This window comes from Theobroma cacao, chromosome 7 (genome assembly GCF_053813885.1).
Source record: "Theobroma cacao isolate CCN51 chromosome 7, ASM5381388v1, whole genome shotgun sequence".
NCBI classification, from domain to species: Eukaryota; Viridiplantae; Streptophyta; class Magnoliopsida; order Malvales; family Malvaceae; genus Theobroma; species Theobroma cacao.
In genome coordinates this window covers 10,555,779-10,576,840 of record NC_142645.1, presented here as the reverse complement: position 1 = coordinate 10,576,840, position 21,062 = coordinate 10,555,779, and the positions used below count along the sequence as shown (strand labels likewise).

At 30.2% G+C, this 21,062-nt stretch overlaps 3 protein-coding genes across 3 annotated transcripts; 2 read left to right on the top strand and 1 right to left on the bottom strand.

Annotated features, from left to right (window-relative positions):
- The first annotated feature begins 321 nt into the window (after window positions 1-321).
- Window positions 322-5,698, top strand: CID9 (CTC-interacting domain 9). Its single transcript, XM_007022109.3, has 10 exons — window positions 322-742; window positions 1,309-1,419; window positions 1,525-1,569; window positions 2,013-2,085; window positions 2,181-2,293; window positions 2,452-2,511; window positions 2,671-2,718; window positions 2,826-2,894; window positions 5,209-5,270; window positions 5,362-5,698. The coding sequence occupies exons 1-10, from the start codon at window positions 464-466 to the stop codon at window positions 5,417-5,419; spliced, it is 918 nt and encodes a 305-aa protein (XP_007022171.3). The 5' UTR covers window positions 322-463; the 3' UTR covers window positions 5,420-5,698.
- Window positions 5,699-10,691: 4,993 nt separating this feature from the next.
- Window positions 10,692-12,336, bottom strand: LOC18594528 (Pectin lyase-like superfamily protein). The gene is made up of 4 exons (XM_018124343.2): window positions 12,199-12,336; window positions 11,806-12,108; window positions 11,053-11,568; window positions 10,692-10,919 (listed from the first exon to the last, which is right to left on the bottom strand). The coding sequence occupies exons 1-4, from the start codon at window positions 12,334-12,336 to the stop codon at window positions 10,692-10,694; spliced, it is 1,185 nt and encodes a 394-aa protein (XP_017979832.1).
- A 6,919-nt stretch (window positions 12,337-19,255) lies between these two features.
- Window positions 19,256-20,172, top strand: LOC18594527 (VQ motif-containing protein). Its single transcript, XM_018124925.2, has one exon. The coding sequence runs from the start codon at window positions 19,554-19,556 to the stop codon at window positions 19,869-19,871; it is 318 nt and encodes a 105-aa protein (XP_017980414.1). The 5' UTR covers window positions 19,256-19,553; the 3' UTR covers window positions 19,872-20,172.
- Window positions 20,173-21,062: the final 890 nt, after the last annotated feature.

The following is a 21,062-nucleotide window of genomic DNA, read 5'->3' as shown; positions in this document are numbered from 1 at the left end:
TTTTTATTTTTTGGGAAGAAAATAAAGGAAAAGAAACCCCACAAGTATCAACTGTTGTTCGTTCCTCCACTCCTCTCTCTCCCTTTTTTTTCTTTTCTTTGATCATTCATATCAGTTCCTCCAAAAACCCTAATTCTTTTACTTTCTCTTTTTTTTTTGCCTTTAATAATCTTGAGATATTTATCCATTTAATTTAAACACACCCAAATTGAAAAAAAAAGGAAACCCAATCTGCATTTTCTCTTTATTTCCATTTCTAGACAATTTTATTTTAAATGGGTATCTATTATTAGGCATCAACAATCAAGAAAAGGGGAAAAAATTCTCTAAAGCTCTCAACTTTCTTGCTCTGTAGTAAGGAAGAAGAAATAAAGAGAATAAATTTACAAAAGCAAATTCTCATTTCTTCTGGTCATTCGGTTTTTTGTTTTTTGTCCTTTTCTTCTTGGGGGGTTTTGATTCCATGGCTGCAGTTGCTGACAAGTCAGGTGAGGCGGCAGCAGCAGCAGCAGCTGCCAATAACAACAACAATTTGGTTGTGGAGAAAGCCAAATCAGAATCAAAGGAATTTAATGTGCAGAAGTTGGTTGATATGTTCACAAAGTTGAATCCTTTGGCCAAAGAATTTTTCCCATCATCTTACCATCACAATCAGACCAATAATAATAATACTAATAATAATTTTAATCAGGTGCCTATCAATAAGCAATCAGTTGGGAATGAGAATTTCTCCAACAGAAGGGTAATTTTTTTTCACGGATCATTTACATTTTTTGTAATTGCATTTTTGTTTACATTTATGTTTTGAATGCTAGGTATTTGTTAATTTCTAATTTTAGTTTTTTTTTTTTGGGGTTGTCTTTCTGTTGTTGCAAAATGTTATTTCCTTGTAATTTTGCTGATGATGAGGGTTTTGGGGTTGGATATGGTTTTGATTGCATAGTTGAATTGGGGTTTAAGGGTTTACTTTGTTTTGCAATCCTAATGGGTTTAATTTGGCAATTTGCTTCCTGTGTCTTTGCCTATTCATTTCTGCATTTTGAACTGGTTTCTATTTCTTTTTTCTTTGGATTAACAAATTGTTGTGTTTTGCTGGCATTTATACTTTCAAGGGCTTTAGTCTGCCTAATTGTTGTCTAATTATTACGTTGATTGACTTGTTGGAACTTTGATTGGATTGGAGCTAGCTTTTCTTCCTCTGTCATATGTGGGATGATGTTATGCTGAATATGGACACGTGATGATCTTGAATTTGTTAATTTTTTACGTTGGTTAAATTTGGTAAATGGTTATAGTTGTATTTTTCAGAGAAGAAATAACTACAACCAGGGTAGAAGAAGGCTTAACGGTAGAGCTTTTCGAGCTCAAAGAGAAGATAGTATTAGGCGAACAGTATATGTTTCTGATATTGATCAGACTGTAAGTTCAAACAAAGGCCAACATCACCATTCTTGTAATTTTTATGTTGTTTCATTCTGATTAGGAGAAGTCACTTATAAAAAATCACTTCTTTCTTTGTTTTAGATTACTGAAGAGCGGCTTGCTGGCTTATTTAGTAATTGTGGACAAGTAAGTTACAATACTCACTTGAAATCTTTTGTTGTTATATCTCTTGCTCCTGGCCAAAGCTGTATATTGCACAACTTTATCCTTCTTTCGTAAGAAAAGCAGAATTATTTATAACAGCATTCTAGCTTTATCATTTCCATATATAGAGTCTCTCTCACTCTCTGATACGTGCAAAAGCCTCTGAGTTTTCCATTTTTGTATCTTATTGAAGCATGGGTCTTTATTTCATATTTTGGTTCTTCTATTAGAACATTCTTAAATGCCAATAGAACTTTTAAGTTTGATTTTGAAGTTTTTGTATTCTCCTCTCTTCTTGAGAGAAAAAAGGATGTTGAGTCTTTGGTTGGTACCACTTGATAGGATTGCTTTCCACTTGATAGCTTATGTGATAGATACTATATATATGACAATTCTGAAGTGGATTGGGAATTATTATTTTGTAGGTTGTTGATTGCCGAGTTTGTGGTGATCCACATTCAGTTCTTCGCTTTGCATTTGTTGAATTTGCAGATGAAGGTAAGCAGCTGCTGTAAACTGAAATTAAAGTTTTCTTGTATAGATCAATGTGTATTTATTCCCATGTTACATTTTATTGAAATTTGTTTTCACAGAAGGTGCAAGAGCTGCTTTGAACCTTGGTGGGACCATGCTTGGCTTCTATCCTGTTAAGGTTTTGCCTTCAAAAACTGCCATCCTTCCTGTGAACCCTACATTTCTCCCTAGGGTATGGATGAATAACTTTCTGGCTCTTTGTTGTCTCATTTTTGAAGAATGCTTCACTTTGTGCTATGCTGTTTCACCATTACTATATAGCTCTTGGAGTTTCACTGTATACATTTCTTTCTAGCCTTCACTGTTGATGATTATATTAACTAAATGCAGTCAGAAGATGAAAGGGAAATGTGTACCAGGACAGTTTATTGTACAAATATTGACAAGAAGGTAACCCTTGGTTTACTCACATGAATGTTTGAGGTTTTTTCTGCACTTATATAATAGCAGTAATTAGTTATCATCTCTTCCATTAGATTGTACGTTATTCATTTCAACTTTTTCATTTAGTTGATCTAATCTTCACAAGCATTTTCACTTTGACTGTAGGTTTCTCAAGCTGAAGTGAAGAATTTCTTCGAATCGGCCTGTGGTGAGGTTAGTGCAGTATCAAAATGATGTGTGCCTATCTCTAACTGTTTTTGACATGGAGATTAAAGGTAGAGGTCTGTTGAAGGTTGATATCATTTTCTTTTAATTCTCAGGTCACTCGCTTGAGGCTTTTAGGGGATCATGTGCATTCAACCCGTATTGCTTTTGTTGAATTTGCCATGGTAAGATCATGTTTACAGAACTAATGTTGACAAAGATTTTGGTTCAAAATCATGTTGAGATTATGTTTATGATGCGTTGAAAACTATGTTTCTGGGTCTGATTATGCTCAATGTACCTGCTACTAGTGAGCTTCTTTGGGTGAAAACTTCACCTCATATCCTCTAGAAATTTACATTAAACTAGAGATGATTAGTGGATTCCAAATGAAGTCTATGTAAAACATGACTTCTTTTTGGAACCAGTCTTCTTATCTACATCCAGATTTGCTGCAACCATTGACCTTATATTAGTAATAGTACTAAGAAGTTACAGAAATTTATGCCACTAAAAGGCGTTAAGGCTTGCTTGACCATATGACCTTACATGGTCTTTTCAAGCGATTTTATGTTCTCTCATTAGGCAAGATCAGCTTCTTTTTCAAGTTAATTCTTTTGTGGTCTTATATATTTGACTGTAATATGTTTAGTTGGGGGAAAGAGATGGCAACCTTTTCCATGCAGAAAGATAGGGTTTAGTTCAAATTTTAGTCCATGAATTCACCTATGTGATGATAGTATGTGGACAGTGGCTTTGAGAAACAAAAATTGACTTCAACTTTCATATTCTCTGTTCTGCACAAAAAGAGAAAAAATTCATGTTCTCTGAAATTGGTTGCAGACATCTGGGAACTGTTATCTTTAATGTACTAATAAACAAACAAGAGTTTATTACTTTATTCTACAAAATCCTGTGATTGAGAACACTAGTTGGCTGGTTCACTCCATTTATGCAGTAACCTTTGCTTCAAATCTTGTTATTTGTTGACATGTCCTCACTGTTAACCTTCCTTCGTAGCCTGTGGTGTGTAACATAAGAAGGACCTAGCAGTCTATCAATTTATGATCTATTCACTTGTTTTTGGTAAATCTGACCGGAGATAATCCTTTTATCTGATGGCGGTAGGCATTGAGCATTAGTAATGATATCAAGAAGATTAAATGATAAGGTAGTACTAAAATTATTATAATAGTAGTAGTCGTATTACCTTTATATTTTGCTTGGTTGGATAGGGTCATGTCACTGTTTTGGACAACCCACACCTCTTGAGCTTTTGTAATGATTGTACTCTAAATTTAGGTTCATAATGTATAAACTGGCAAATATGTCTTCTAGCTTCTTATGTAAAAGTGTTTCAGGGATCTTTCTTTTATCGTAGAGATAGAATTTTTGTAGATTTTGGCAACTGATGTCATGGGATGAACCACTAGTGACTTACTAGAATGGTGTAAGATATAAGATACATTAAATTTTTGGTGCACTTATGGTTTTGGCGTCTCTTTAGTCATGTTCAAAGCAGCAAAAGAAATTGGAGGAGAAGCTGTTTTAAATAGTGTAGTAGGGAATCAAAAATACATTAAATAATCGTTGTTTGTTGAGTGCATGCTACCATAATTGTTTGAGAATGTTCAGTTTTCCTCTAGCTAAATACATTACCAGGTGCTTCTTTATGTTCCTGAAAATTTATTTTGAGCAATTTACATTTAGAATAGCACACTTGGTATTTTTGGGTTGATTAATCCTATAACCACATATACTCTCTTTCAATTCTTTTCAGCAACACATTTGAGACACTGTTGACTTTGGTTACTGAGCTGTTATGCACAACACTATACGCTTTGGAAATATATATATATATATAGGTCTATTATTCTATACTCCGCCGGTGAAGTTTTTGAACTCCACAAGCAGGGTTAGAACATTGCCACTTGTTCCTTTATTTATCCCATTAATTTATTAATTTTTTAAAACATATCCTAACCGGGGATATGGCAACCCTCTAACCCTGCTTTTGGTATATAAAAACTCCACCGTCGATTTATAGGATAATAATCCTGTATATATAATCACTTATTTCCTTTTTGCTTGTAGAGGATGTATGTGCATGTGAGTTGAATGACTTATTTCATAGTTCATTAAGATATTGCAGAGCATTTTCATAGATGCTACATGAACAGGTTGCATGATCAAACTCTCTTTCTGATTGGTTGTCGTCCACTGAATTCTTTTGCCACATTACAGCTTGTTTGTGCTATGATATGTATCTGTCCTTCCACTTTTGCCATAAATCAGTTGTGCATGCATGTGTGCACACCTGAACCAATCATCATTAGCAGAAAGCATGATGTCTTTGTGCATACATTTTATCCAAAAAGATTTGATGGCAGTTAATGAGTTAATGAAACCTATAGCCTAACACTTTTGCTAAGCAATAATTTTGCCTGCATGAAGTTTTGTGCCTTGGCTTAGTCTGATTATTTTCCCCTTTAATGACAGGCGGAAAGTGCAATAATTGCACTGAATTGTAGTGGGATGGTGTTAGGAACCCAGCCTATAAGGTGTGTTTCTGAATTGCTTCTCTAAATTCAATTCTTGTCAAAAACCATCTATTAAGCTAATGCTGCTATGTTTCAATTTCCTAACTTTCAGGGTAAGTCCTTCAAAGACACCTGTGAGGCCTCGGGTTACCCGTCCAACATTGCATTAACTGATCAAAGAAGGCTTTTAAGGTCCATGGATGGAATTGGGTGACTTCCCAGTGGAGAGAAACTTTGTTGTGTTGAAGGGATGGTGAAACTTTCTTTTGTTTCATTGTTTCCATCTTTTCTGTCGCAACAGTTACTTTTATCTTTGACTGAAGATATATCGTGACCATGCTTCGGATTGAAGCCTGACCTTTGAGAATTTTTTACCTTATTCCATCCCTTCTGTTTTGACAATGTCATCTTTAGAGTTTCTTTGGTGCCAAGTCTCCATGTATTCCTAATGATGGTTTTAAGCATGCTCATACTGAGTGAGGATCTGGTGTCATTATACACCAGATCGCACTCCTTCAATAGTTTTGGAAATGAGCTCTAAACCTGCATCCTTTGCTTGATAGCTTGATAGAGTATGCTGCAATCTAATCAGAGCCAGCAATTGAAACCCTATCAAGCTCTGCCTTTATTCTTCTTAGTTCTAACTTATAAATTACAATTTTGTTTAACAGAAGGGAGGTCCAAAAAAGGAACACTGTGTCCACAATATAACAGTAAGAAACCTAAGTAATACAAAACCATAGAATAAAGCAAGGGAACTTGTTTTGTTTTTTAATTATTATTATTATGTTTGTCTTAAAATGTGGTGGATTGATGGAGTTCTATCTTGTCTCATCAAGTGTTTTTCCTCCAATTATCTCATAAACAATGTTTTCAATTTTCCTGTTTAACCGTAACTATTTTATTGGTTTAAATAAATCTACTTTCTTTAAATAAAGTAATATGCATTGAATGCCATTATTATTGTACACTCGAAAAGACCCAAAAGCATTGTATTTGGTTTACAAGTTTGAAAGAACAACCCAAGAACTGAGAAGCCCTATACTGCTAATGGGTTTTCTTTTTTCTTAAAAAAAAATAATTAACGAGTCTCAATTTATATAGTTTAGATTTTAATTGTTAAATTGAGATATTTATGATGTATTAAAATTTTATTTTTTTAATATCGACTATTGAATTATAAGATTAAGTAATAAATTTTTAAATTAATTATAAATAACATATAAACATATAAAATAAAGAAATTTTTTAAAAAAATTCTTTATTAATAAAATTAACAATTATATGGCATAAATTGAATTATCTTTAATTTAAACTCTACACATATTCCTTAATAATAATTATTTTTAAATACAATATACATTTTTCATTTTAATTTCTTAAACGATATATATTTTTCATTTTAATTTCTTAATTAAAAATTAAAAAACATTTAACATGTTGGAGTTAAAAGAGTAATTTGATTTTTTATTATTTTTTCTCTATTATCTAAATTTTAAATATTAAAATCCATAAAAATATAGTTTATTATGTTTCAACCAAAAAAATAAATAAATAAATGAGCTTTTGCTAATTGGATAAGATAAAGCTTAAAAGATGTATCATTTTTCTTAAAAGGAAAATGTATCGTACTATGCATGTTCCATACTTAATAAAAAAAATACAACATATCAATTCATAAGTTTTTTTGTTATTATTGTAACATAGCAGGTAACCTATAAAAAAAATTAAGTTACTAAATCATAAAAATAAACCTCTAATATCTTTTTATTTAGAGTAATTTTTTTTTCATTTCTATATTAAAGTTGTATATCATTTCCGAGAGCTTTTGTAGAGGAGGAAAAACAACATTTAAACTGGTGTAAATTGGGACTAGCAGCACTTAAACCTTTAACAGATATAATAGGTATGCATATATGGTTATGGTCAGTCTCTTTTCAATCCGGCAAAAAACACTTACCAAGATTGCATGCTTTTAAATATTTAACATGATTTTCTAAAAAGTTCTTTTACAGTTACTTCTTAATTTTCTTGATTTTCGAAATTAATGCCCTTAATCAATGGTTATGACATAAATCTCTCTCTTCCATATGTAGTAGCTTTCATTTTGTTATTGATAAATACAAATATATATTTCTTGAAGAATTACAAAATTGCATTAAATTATTAGGCGCCACATACTTACCAAAAACTACATATATAGATATTTTGGTATCCTGAGTTATAATTAAGTAATCAATTATTCTTGATTTTAACTTAGAAATTTTCAAGATTTTGGGCAAGTGGCAAACCATGCATGAACCCAAATAAGAGGGCAAAAAAGGAATTAAAAGATGATTCAGAAATGGCTGATGATCAAATGAATTCATAAAAAAATAGGAATTCGAATATGATTCTTTGGGTCCAGATGCATGTCAATTGGTGCATATTTTTTTTTTATGCTGGAAATTCACGCAGGGCCCAGCAACCTTGTTAAATTTTATTAATTACGAATAAAAAGTACAAAGGAGGGGGACATGAACCGTATCTCCAAATTACATGATCATGAAAGAGTTTCGGAGAAGCACCTAGAGTAAGGAAAACCATTTTACGTGCATAACTTTTGATGCTACCGTAAAACGGATTTTCCTCACTATTACATTGAGACAATAAGTTAAAATAAAGTTTAAAACAGAAAATGTAAATATGATAAACACTTAGAATGGAGTGTTTCATTTTATGATCATATTTTTTGCTACAGTCATAAAATTGAAACACATCCATATTACAAAAATCTATGTGAATTAATAAAAAGGAATAATAAACTAAGAGTACTACTCCCTTACATTCATTTAAAGCGAACATATAGTAAGCTAACTTTGTCTAATCTAAGGATACCTCTGAGCCGTCCGTCTGCTTGTGAAAATACTTACAAGTTCTGATGCGTATACCCTTGATTTAATAGGAGGTTTGCTGCTTGGTTCCCTTCTCTATCGATGTGTGAAATCCGGAACAAGATACTACTCAAGCATCTACGAATGGAAGCCAGCAAATATCGAGTCCTAGAAGATCCCTGATGGCCCTCTTAAATCATTTGTATTGCTACTTTTGCATCCATCTCTATCCAAAGTCTAGCAAATACTATGTCAATTGGTGCATGTTTGATATGCATAAATGTATTTAAAAGTATTATATTTATAATTTTATGATTTTTTTTGTACATATAAAGATCGATTGGACATTAAATTATATATTAAAAAATAATTTTTAATAATAGTGAGTGCAAGAGAGAGAAAATATCAAGTAAATAAAGACAAAGGTAGAATAAAGCTTAAAAAAAGACAATATCGTACGCATATCGTGCGATATATGTTCGATACTTTGATAAAAAAAACTAAGAATAATTAAAGTAAAACTCAACGTTCTTTTCATTCATTTTTCTTTTAATATTAGTGAGTACAATAGAGAAAAAACAAGTAAATAAAAATAAAAGTAAAATAAAACTTTAAAAAATGATATTATACGCATATCGTGCAATTTGATATTTGATCAAATTGATGCAACATATTAATTTGTATTGTTTTTCATTAATATTGTAACATATAGTATTATTTTACATGCCAAAAAAATGTTAGACTATGTAGATCCAACTTACGAAAATTAAAATGTTTTAAATTGATATATGTTAATTATAAATAAAGCTTTTTTAAAAAAAAATTATAAATAAAGCATTTTACATTCGAAAAATTATTTGGCTTATTGACTGTGGTTATTCGAAGCACTTGATAGATGTGAAATATACTAAAGATAAGGTTTTTTTAAAAGGAAAAACTAGAGAGAAAATTAGTATTCAAATAGTAATGAGAAAAGAGAGTAATCCAGAGAGAATAAAGTAATATTTAATATTTTTTTAATTAATTTTTCTTTTAATAGTAGTGAGTACAAAAAAGAAAATAACAAATAAATAAAGATAAGACTAAAATAAAACTTAAAAAGTATATAATATCGTATACATATCGTGCGATACATATTTTATACTTAATCAAAATGATGTGATATATTGATTTATATCGTTTTTTATTAATATGGTAATATGTCACATAATATGCATCGTATTTTATATAATATTGATAACTATAGTATAAATATAAAAGTATATGATTTACAGTTAATTAATATTTAAGATTATTATAGCTGTAACTATTTGCAAGAGTCAGTTAAAAATTAAAAAATCAACCGAAATTAACCTTGTTTGGCTATCTAGGTTCAATTTTTTCAATTTTAGTATTTTTTTATTTAATTAACTTATTTAATTAAATATTTCAACCGATTAGACTAAATAATCGAACTAATAATTTATTTACAACTATGTTAAATCTCATTTTGTTCTTAATTCCGATTTTTTGTTTTTTAATTTCCTAATTCTCTTTTTCTCTAGATGTCTATCCCACCAAACCCCAAATTGACAATCTGTCCCCAATATCAACAACTAGCACCACTAACCCACAATTCTGACAACAATCAAAGCTCCAAAGACATAAAAGAACTATCAACAACTGTGAGTCGTGATACCCACAAGCCACAAGCTATGGCTTGTTTCACTTGCTCATTTTATTCTTTCTACAGCATAACAGTAAACAAAAAAAATGAAAAACCAATTGAACTTAACCGGTTAAGGTTTTTTTTTTTATTTAAATACCAATTGAATCTAACCGAATCGATTTGATTTGGTTTCGATTAATTCTGTCTTGTTTTACGAGGTAGTTTGGTTGATTTAATTACTTTTTTTTTTTATAAATTCTTGATTTGTTTGATTTTTTATTTTTATACTAAATCGATTAAACCGATCAATACTCTGTTTTTTATTATTACACAAAAAATTATAATAAATCAACAATTGTTTATTTACTTCTATTTAATCATTTTTTTTCCAATTTTACATTAACAAAATTATATTTTCTGCATTTTAATATCTATACAAAAACTTAAGAATTTCTATAACTTTTTTTTTTAATTTTTCTTGAATTATGAACTTCTAGATTCAATTGTCTTCGAAGAGACCAAGGATTAAAAGCTTGACACTTTAGAATCTAATTATTGCAAGTTCAAATCAAAACAAATGAGCCATGAAATTTATGGAATGTTTCCTTTTTTTTTTTCAAGACAAAATCATATTCATATATATAACAATCATAATGTTTTAGGGAAATAAGACTCAAATCCGAAGGATCTTGTGTAATAACAAGCAATTGTTCAATGTATAACCCTAAACCCAATTCTGAATTACAGTCACAAGTACAAATTTTCATTTATTAAAAACAAAAAGGGAAAGAAAGAAAGCTAGAAGCTACATATACGGAAAATTTGCAGACAGCTGTATGAGCCCAGAATTACATGTAGAGTGAGTAAAAGATCCTAAACCTGAAGCTGAATTTCGGAATGAAAATGCTTCAAGTTAGAGTACTAAAAACAGGAGGGAGGATTCTGTCGGCCATAGAAGTGGCCATCGACATAGGAGCAATGTGATTTTAAAGGTCCTTCACGTCCAAGATGAGCCAAATTGATGTCCTTCATCACTATGTTTTTGCATGGAAATTGTTTGCTGCAATCAATAGAAACTGCAATCTGTGAACTGGATGTGCCCCATATGTTTCTGTACGTAACATCTTTGATTTGTACATGAGAGGCTGTCTGCATATATACCAAGAACAAACATTTCATCAACAGTTAAACTCTTTCTAAGAGGATTAGTTCCCCATATGTACAATATTGGAAATGAACGAGCATAATTCAAGAAACATTTTCCATTAGAAAGTAATTTTACCTGTTGATTGCATGGAGGGTGGGGGCAATATGCCTGATCAACAATAATGGGATTGCGAACTTTTTCCATGAAAATGTCTTCAAATGTGAAATTGGAAGCAGTGCTTCTCCAGGGAGATTCCCAGGTTTTTATTCTAAGACCATTGTCTGTTCCATTGAAAGTAGAATGCCTCACAACCAATCCCTTCACATCGTCTTCATTGGGGAACTTGCCAAGGCTTCCTACGCTGATTCCATGTCCAGGGCCACAGTAAACATAGGAAATGTCGATGTTTGTGCTTCCAGAGAGGATGGCTATGCAATCATCTCCAGTGCTTATTCTGGAGCTCGAAATTCGGATGTCTCTTGAGCTTCCAATCTTGATTCCATCTGTATTAGGGCTATCACCTGGCGCTGATAACTCGATGTTTGTCACATTTACGTTCTTGCAGGCGAAGAATGAGAGATGCCCATTTTTGCTATTGATTGATCTTATGTACTTAATCCTGGAATTCGTCACGAACTCGAATCTCATTGACTGAATCAGGCCATCAGAAAGTTAGATATCCATTTTTCTAACAACAAAACTAAAATTAATTGATTTTTCCAATAATATTTATAAAAAAATAGAATCAGAAACTTGATATAATAAACTGAAAGGAAAATTTTCTTCAAAATGTTTGCGTCAAAATTGAAAACCAGAACAATAATTAAGTCATCAATAATGAGAAATCTCAACACCATTGATAATAAAGAAAACTAAAAATATACTCACAATAGGAAGAGACCGGCAATTAGAGTTCTTGTCACATTCATTGTAAGGCCACGCAGAGGCTCCTTGACCATCCAATGTTCCACCTCCCTTCACTATCAACTTGTTTACATATCGAAATGTTATCCATTCATCAGTACTCAAAGGACCGGCTGGAGCTCTTACAGTTCCTGTCATCAAAAACGTTATTGGCCCTTTGCATGGACCCAGGAATTCCACTGTTCCCAACACGTAAACTCCTCCAGGGATATAAACCCGAGAAATTCCTTTTTGATTGCAAGCGTCCCTCCATGCCTTCAAAAAAGCCTATACAAACACGAATACATGCACATACACATAAAAAATTACTCAAAAAAAAAAAAATCAAAGGAGATACAAAGCATCCAACAGTGGTACCTTTCTGTTGTCTTTTCGTCCATCGGCAACGGCACCATAATTTCTTACATTGAAAGTCTTTGCATTGTGAGCTGTGGCGAGGGATGCCAAAAAGAATATTGCAAAGAAAACCTTGGCAAAACCAAGCTGCAGAGCCATGTTTACCAGTATTCCTAAGTTTGTTTTTGGTGTTCTAACAAAAAAATTTGAGTCCAATTTAAATGTAATTATTTTAAATGGGTTTGATAAAGGAATCCTAAAAAGTCTTTTAATTTTTTTTCCCATCCAAGCAGTCAATGGCTTTTGCCTTTTGGAGTATGTTTTAATTTATTTTCCCTGTTTGCATGATCTCAGTTGATTTCTTTCCATGTTGTTTACATAAAAAAAGTTTCAAAAAATCTGAATTCAACATGATTTTCTAAAAGGTTCTTTTACAGTTACTTCTTAATTTTCTTGATTTTCGAAATTAATGCCCTTAATCAATGGTTATGACATAAATCTCTCTCTTCCATATGTAGTAGCTTGCATTTTGTTATTAATAAATACAAATATATATTTCCTGAACAATTACAAAATTGCATTAAATTATTAGTCACCACATACTTACCAAAAACTATATATATATATTGGTATCCTGAGTCATAATTAAGTAATCAATTATGCTTGATTTTGACTTAGAAATTTTCAAGATTTTGGGTAAGTGGCAAACCATGCATGAACCCAAATAAGAGGTCAGAAAAGGAATTAAAAAATGATTCAGAAATGGCTGATGATCATATGGATTCAGAAAAAAATAGGGATTCAAATATAATTCTTTGGGTTCGAATGCATGTCAATTGGCTTTAATTATGTGAGTGAATTTTAATTCTTTTTCATATGAGTGGTTTCTCTAGCCCAACTGAGGGGAATGAACCGCAGCATATGCAGCTAAATGCATGTTGAGAAAGTTTCAATATATAAAGGTCAAATATGAATTTACGAAGGCTAAAATGTAAATCTGAAATAGGTAAGATTTGAAATATTTTGGACCTTCGTATAAAATGCTATTTAATAACCTAAAAACATAATTTTGTTTTTTTTTAATGAGTTCAAAATTTATGTATTCCTTCATAGGAATGCTTTTCTTGATTCTCTAAACACCTTATATATGTCACACAAACCCAAAGTTACTATATATATTTTAAATTTTAAGGACAAAATGTGATATTGTTATTAATTAATTATTATTATTTGATAAGATTTTTTTTTTGGAATAAGTGAATTTTCATTCATCCAAAGAAGGATGAGATATCATTCCCAAAATTGGGTCCACGAATTATTAATTATTTACAAAAATAAAACCATTTTTCTTTTTTTTTCTTTTGTGTTGATAAAGTTTGCACCAACTTCAAAAGTTAAAACACGCAGAAATTTAGTCTAGATCAACTATACGGTATTAAATGTTAAATGTGCAATCTTAATCCTATTTCAAGCCAACCATATTTTATAAGATTATTAAGGACTAATCAAAGCTTTGATAATCATAGTAGACTATAGTAAAAGAACATTTGATTCACAGAATAAAATTGAGAGAAGAATAGAATAATTATTTTATAAAAACAGAATAAGATATGAATATTTATTATATGATTATTCTATAAGAACAGAATAAGGTAGGAATATTTATTATGTAATTTGGTTTATGTAATGAAATATGGTAAAAATTATTATTATAAATTATTTCAATGTTTGGCGGGTAAATATATCTTTTTACTAGTAAATGAATAGTTGATAAAAAGATAAAAATATCTTTTATTATAATATTTGATTTTAATTGAAAATAATTGATTTTCTAATAATTTATTAAAAATATTAATAAATTGTTATTTAAAATTTTAATTTAATTTAATTTTTAGAATTACATTTCATTTAAAATATTAATAATTTATAATTAAAACATTAATATTATTTTATTTTATTCTTTGTATTGAAAATAATAAGATATTAAAAATTTATAATTTAATTTTTAAATTCAAAAAATTAATTTTTATAATTTATGTTAAAATTTTAATTTTTTATAATTTATTATTAAAACTTAAAACTTTTATTTTAAATTCATTTTTGTCTTTTTTTTTCTTTTTTCTTGTTGACTCGAGATGTGGCCTGCGTAAGGAAGTGTTGATTTAGAGCTCCTTGCAATTGGATTAAGTTGAGGAGCATCAAATTGATGCTTCTTGGATCTAATTGTGAAGTGCTTATTCCAATTGTGGGACATCGAATTCACTGCTTCCGCGACCAAATTTGATTGAGGAATGCCAATTGATCGTTCATCAATTTTGAAATCTAACCGTGGAGGTATCATCTTGCCGCCTTTTGGTGGTGATGGAATTTAGTGAGAGAAGGAGAGAGACAAATGAGTAGAAAGAGAGAGAGAAAATGTGAAAAATGAAATAAATGGCATTATGGTAATTTTAAAAATTGATGAAAGATATTTTCGTCCATTAATATTTTTAGCTTATTTTTTCCCTTCCGGAATAGTAATTACCAACAAGACTAACATGAAACACACTTCCCCTTTTTTAATTAGAACCATAACTTGGGAACGAGAAACCGTGAGAAATCAAAGAAGCCACACCAACACTGCGGCCAAACGCTCTGGTATACGAACCATCATCCCTAACCCACCGGTTAAGCAACCGTTGTCGAGTGGCGATCCACTCTCCGCACAGCCTACAGCGGCAATCTCAGCAGAAAGATATGGAGGAAGCATTTGAAGCGTATGGTATATAGTGGAAAAATCTCATAAATGAATCTGGTCTCTTTCTTTTTAAAATTTTAAACCCAGACTTTCAAATGATTTGAGTCTTAAGTTCTTAATCACCGGATATCCTCTCAAGAACGATCCTGATAGAACCGCCATAGGTGATTCCAAGGAAGTCTTTGGACAGGTTGGCAAGTACGGTGCTCGTACTAACAATGACCCTTTCTAAATTCGTCAACCAGAAGTTTCCTGTTGTCGCTGTCCCAATAGCGGTCTACATTTGCAGTTCTCTCACCCTTTTCTCGTCCTCTGTACATTTCCCCTTACATTTTCAAAACACGATAGAAGAAAACTTTATGGTTTCCTTTAGAAGCACAACTTTCCAAAGAAAAATTGGTCTCTTAGCATTGCTATCAAGTCCCAATATTCATTAGAAAATTATCAATCCTTCTTATTAATTATTTTTCCAATCCACTATTCCTTTCAGTCCAAATTAAGACAATTTGTTTGTTTGCAAGACCTTGACTTAGTTAATGATACTTTTATGGTACGTTTGGTTGGCGGAATAAACAAGAATGGAATAGAATAGTTATTATGTGGGAATAAAATGAAGTGGGAATAGAATATAATAGTTATTAATTAGTTTGGTATGACAAAGGAAATATGATAGGAATAATTATTATGACTTATTGTAGTGTTTGGTTGGTAACAATAATTTTAGAATAAGAAAGGAATAGAAAATAAAAAGACAAAAACACTCTTTATTATTTATGTGACATTTTATTTTTATTAGATTTTTTAAATATTAATAATCTAAAATTTAATTAAAATATTAATAATTAATCATTTAAATATTAACATTTATTTAATTTAAATATTATTATGATTAATTTTTATTTTATTTTATTTTTAAAATATTAATAATTGATAATTTATTTAAAATATTAATAATTGATAATTTCAATATTAATATTTATTTATATTTTAAAATATTAATATTTTATTTAATTTAAATATTATGATGATCAATTATTTTATTTTATTTTATTTTTGAAAATTAATAATTGATTATTTATTTAAAATATTAATAATAGATAATTTAAATATTAATATTTTATTTAATTTAAATTTTATTATGATTAATTTTTTATTTTATTTTTTAAATATTAATAATTGGTAATTTATTTGAATATTAATAATTGATGATTTAATTATTAATATTGTTTATCTAATTTAAATGATATTATGTTTATTTATTTTTAATTTATTTTGTTTTTAAATAGGAATAATTTATAATTTATTTTATTAATAATTGATAATTTAAATATTAATATTTTATTAAAAGTTGGAATCAAGTGAGAGAAAGAGGAGAGAGAGAAAAATAAAATTTCATACTAATAAAGTTGTAAATTTTCAAACTTGTAAAGGGTATTTTTGTCTTTATTAATTTTTAAATTTATTCCTCAACCATGGAATAACTAATACCATGGGGGAGGATGGTATTAGCTATTCCTTGGTTTTGAAGGATTTTGAAAAATAGTCATTCCATAGGAATGGCTATTTTTTGGATCATTTTTCAACCAAACAAAGGAACAAAAATTTCTTAAAAATAAAGAGACCATTCTCCCAACCAAACATGCTATTAATAATTTTAAGTAAGCCCTAAAAAAACGCGTGTTATAATCATTCCATCCTTTTGAGCTGAAATATTGGGACATTCATTGAATATGCACTCGACACGGGGGACCAAGTACTTACCAACCATGTCTAAATTACCAATATGACTTTGAAAAATAGTGTCAAAGGATTTTACTGTGTTGTTCAAATTAAATTAATACATTTATATTTATTCATATGTATTATTTTTCTGATTCAAGCTTGAAAGAGTAAGGATTTGATTAAAATCATGATCTATAAACTAATATAAAACCAAGCCCCAAAAAGGCTCCTATGTGTCGGCTTGATCATTAGATACGTGGATGCATAAAAAGGCTCTTATAAGATTTGTTTTTGATAGATCGCATGGGCTAAGGTAAGTTATTGTGGACAGATTATTATGGGATTTGACCTTGAATGGATCGCATTATCAGTGACCTATATGGGTGAGAGGCCGTAATTTATGAAACTTGCCAAGTCAAATTCTAGTTTGTATATACTACGACCCTTAATTTACCCTTAATTTGTTAATTCCTTATGTGTAGCTGATCTACTCTTTTTTACTCTATTACTCTATATATGGGTTTGGGTTTTTAGATTTCATTTTTATTTAATCATTTCTATTTAGAAAAGTTTACTATCTTTATCTTAATTTTACTCCATCTAAGTTTTTCTCTTTACAATAATGCTGAATTTTTTAAAATATTTAACCTCAATGATAATGCTAGAGTGAGATTTGGGTAAAAATCTTAAATGTCACTTTTAATTGTAATGAACCAATTTCATTATTTCTTTAGTAAGATTTTAGGAATAAAAGAACTAGAAAAGTTAATCAATTAATAGTTTTTTAAACAAAATATCTTTGATTTTTTTTCCAAATTTGTATGCCTTTTCAATCATTAATGTTCTCCTTGCTCCTTCCTTTTCCACCCTCCATTCATCAGTTTCTGCCTTTTTTCCTTTCCTTTCCCCATCTTTCCAAAAATAAAGTAATTACAAATTTGTATTAGTCATATATTTTTCATATTGACAAATGAAAATGAAAACAGATAGAACTTGTAGCCAAAAGTGACCTTTTCCTAACCCAAGTCTCGAATGACCAGTCAAGATTTGTGGTCATATGTTGGCAGCACCCATACTAGTTTGTATGACGAAGTTGACCTTTTTTTATATAGATAATTTAATTTTCAAGGAATCCTTATGGGCTGCTTAATTATGACACTCAAATATTTAATTAAGAATCACGGCCATAACTTTTCCATAATTTAGAATTAAGAAAAAAAAAGTAAAAGAATTGGACTCTATCTTCCCAATAAACATGTACTGCTTATGTACCAATCATAATTAATTATGTGTGTCCAGTCAATTAAATTAATTACAATAGCAATTAATTGTTTTTATTTTGGTACATGTTCAAATTCATTGGACAGTTGGCTACATAAATAGAAGTAACTTTTTCTCTTCTTATGAATCGGGTTTACAGTCTCAATATTTGAGTTTGACATTTTTATATTGAAATTTTAAATCCATTAGGATATTTCCTTGAAAAAAAATAGCAATCAAATACTAATGAATTGAGAAGGGATAATTTAATTTCAGTAGAAAAAATTGTTTTCTTCTTTTCAATTTTGTAATAATTAATGACCATAAAAAATAAATTTGTGATCATTTTTATCACTCAATTTTTTTTAAAAAAAATCAAATCTGATTTTTTAAATTAAGAAAATACATGCACCATCCAATGAATGAATAACTGCATTACCTATTTTTAAAATTATATAAAATACAAATATATCACAACTTAAAAGATTGACAAAGCACCGAGACAAGATGATCAAGAAAACATAAAAATAGAACTATAAAATATGAAAATTCAAATGGGTTGAAGTCAAATAATGCACCAATTTTACTAAAATAGTCACAAAAGAATTATTTTAATTAGTAGACAAATCTTATCATTATTAATTATCTACTCAATAATTCATCTACAATCACTATTTAAGTTTAATGATTGATTTTAAAATATCAAATAAAAAAAATTTATCATAAAAAAATATTGATTTTGTACACGATAACCTTATTCTCAATTATAAAAAATATATATTATATATAAAAGTAGGACGACTTGAGTATTGTTTCAATTTTCTTCAATTGAAACCCTTTTATATAATTTTTTTCTTTTTTTTTATCGAAACGAGTCATTTTAGAAAAAACTGTTCTTGTTTTTTCTCTCTCATTTATTCAAAATGACGTCGTATTATATTTTATGTCTCCCTCTTCAAATATTTTAAATATTTTTAAACTTATCTTGGATGGTAATCATAATATCAATTTGAAACTAAGCTTAATGAAGACAAACATTTACAACTAAAAAAAAAAAGTCCATAATCAATCTTTTTAGCAATGTTTAATGACTTCCGTAACGTGATAGTCATTGCTACTCCAACGTCTTCATCAACCACAGAATTGAAGGCCCCTTAGGGATCTAGATTCGAATCATGTCAAGCATGCTAGGTGCCAACAAATGTTTACATGTGGGCTTGACTGACTGCATATATACATGTATTTCAGCATGAAATTTCCTGTCACGTGCGAATCAAATAAGCTTACTTTTGACCCAATCAAGTTTTTATTTTACAATTTTCAATTAATTTTTGGTCCTTGTAGACTGCTCAGAACTTAGAACATATAACGGTCAAACAATCTCATCTTTCATCTTTTCAAAGCTTTTGAGCCATTAAACTTCCAACCTACTCTGTACGAGTTTCTGCAAGTTGCTCCTCAAAGTTCCTCTCTTACTTCCTTCCGTTGGTATCTTATTTTCCTCTATATAAGTGAATCCCCTTAAAACCACCCAAATCACACAGCGAAAACCCTTTATAGCAGTTGGATTTCTTTTCTTATATTTGGAGTGCCCGAACTGTTTGATTCGAGCTATATAACAATTCGACGTTACACTTGTTAGCTAAGCTAATCTCAAATGGCAAGTGGAAGAGAGCCAATGAAGGTTGTGATCATCAACACCAAGTATGTAGAGACGGATGCTACAAGCTTTAAGTCCGTGGTACAAGAGCTGACAGGTAAAGATTCAAGAGTTATGAGCAATCCACCAAAGCCAAAAAGCCGGTTTTATAAAGAGCAGATCAATAAGAGGGAAGAAGAAAAAGGGATTCCAGCAGCTGGGGTTGGAAATTCTAGAGGCGGTTCGATTTTGATGAAGAATTTGTCGTTCAAGGAGTTTGATAGGTTGCTAAAGGAGATGCCTCCGGTGGATGATCTGTTATGGAATATGGACTGAATAAAGTTCAATTTCATGGGGGCCTAAATTAGTTGGAATGGCTGCTATATTATATGCAGGGATGCAACCGTTCTAATCATGGATTTTAGCTACTCCTTTTATTATTCATTCATTGTTTTTGTTTCTAGCATATGTATAGTATAGAATTATTTGATTAGCATGCTGTATATCTTGTTCTCTCTTTCTTTCTATTCTGCCCTTTTTCATCTGATAGATATGAGGCTTCAGCTCTCCATTGTTCGCTATGAATCATTGATCAAGAACACTTGTGTTAATCTTACTATTTCTTCATCATGGTTAAGTTGCAAGCCATTTTGATTGTGATTTCTTTGAGATCTTTCCCAATCTGATAAACGACAGTTGTTCATCAGCTCAACTGGGGCGGTTGTCTGAAGTCCTGATAAATGAATGATTAAACAGTAAAAGATGAAGCTGTAAACTAGCTTAAAGAGCTGAAAGAGTCTTAGCAAATTAAGGCAGACAACGACAGCATTGGGCAGAGCTTATCATTTGCCAAATATACATACAATAGTTTTAATTTGCATTGGGTTTCCTTCTGTCGTACGTGGAAAGTTGATAGAAAGCGAAGCTTATGTCCCACTGTGGCAAAAGTCATGAAGATTATAGCCAGAAACCTCCTTGCAGGAAAAAGAAAGGTGAGGAAAGCTTTTCGTTGTTGCTTCATGGTTGCTTGTTAAAGCAGTGCTCATAATTAGTAAGACATAAAATGTTTGAAACATAGATGGCTCTATCTAGAAGTAGAGCCTAAGACACTATTAGATGTTGTTTCCTGAGGCTTCCTTTGTGGACCAGAAAGGAAGAAAGTTTTGAAATGTTTAATTGCATTTGCATCACCCACGTGATACCACCGATATCTTCAATATGGCTTATCCTATATAAACCACATCCCTGTACGCTAAATTAGTCGTTTATCTCCTTGGATTTTTTTTCAAAGATTTATATATATACGGCACCCAAAGACTATTTATATATATATAGAGAGAGAGAGAGAGAGAGAGAGAGATTCAGGTTTGGTTTTGAAGATCGAAGACAAAACAACTAGAATAGAAACACGAGAGTTAATTCCTGACATAATACTTGACAAGCACTTAAACCATTTCAAAAAAATCTCAAATAAGTATTTTTTTTTGTATATAATGAAATTTTTATATTATTATTTTGAATTAAATA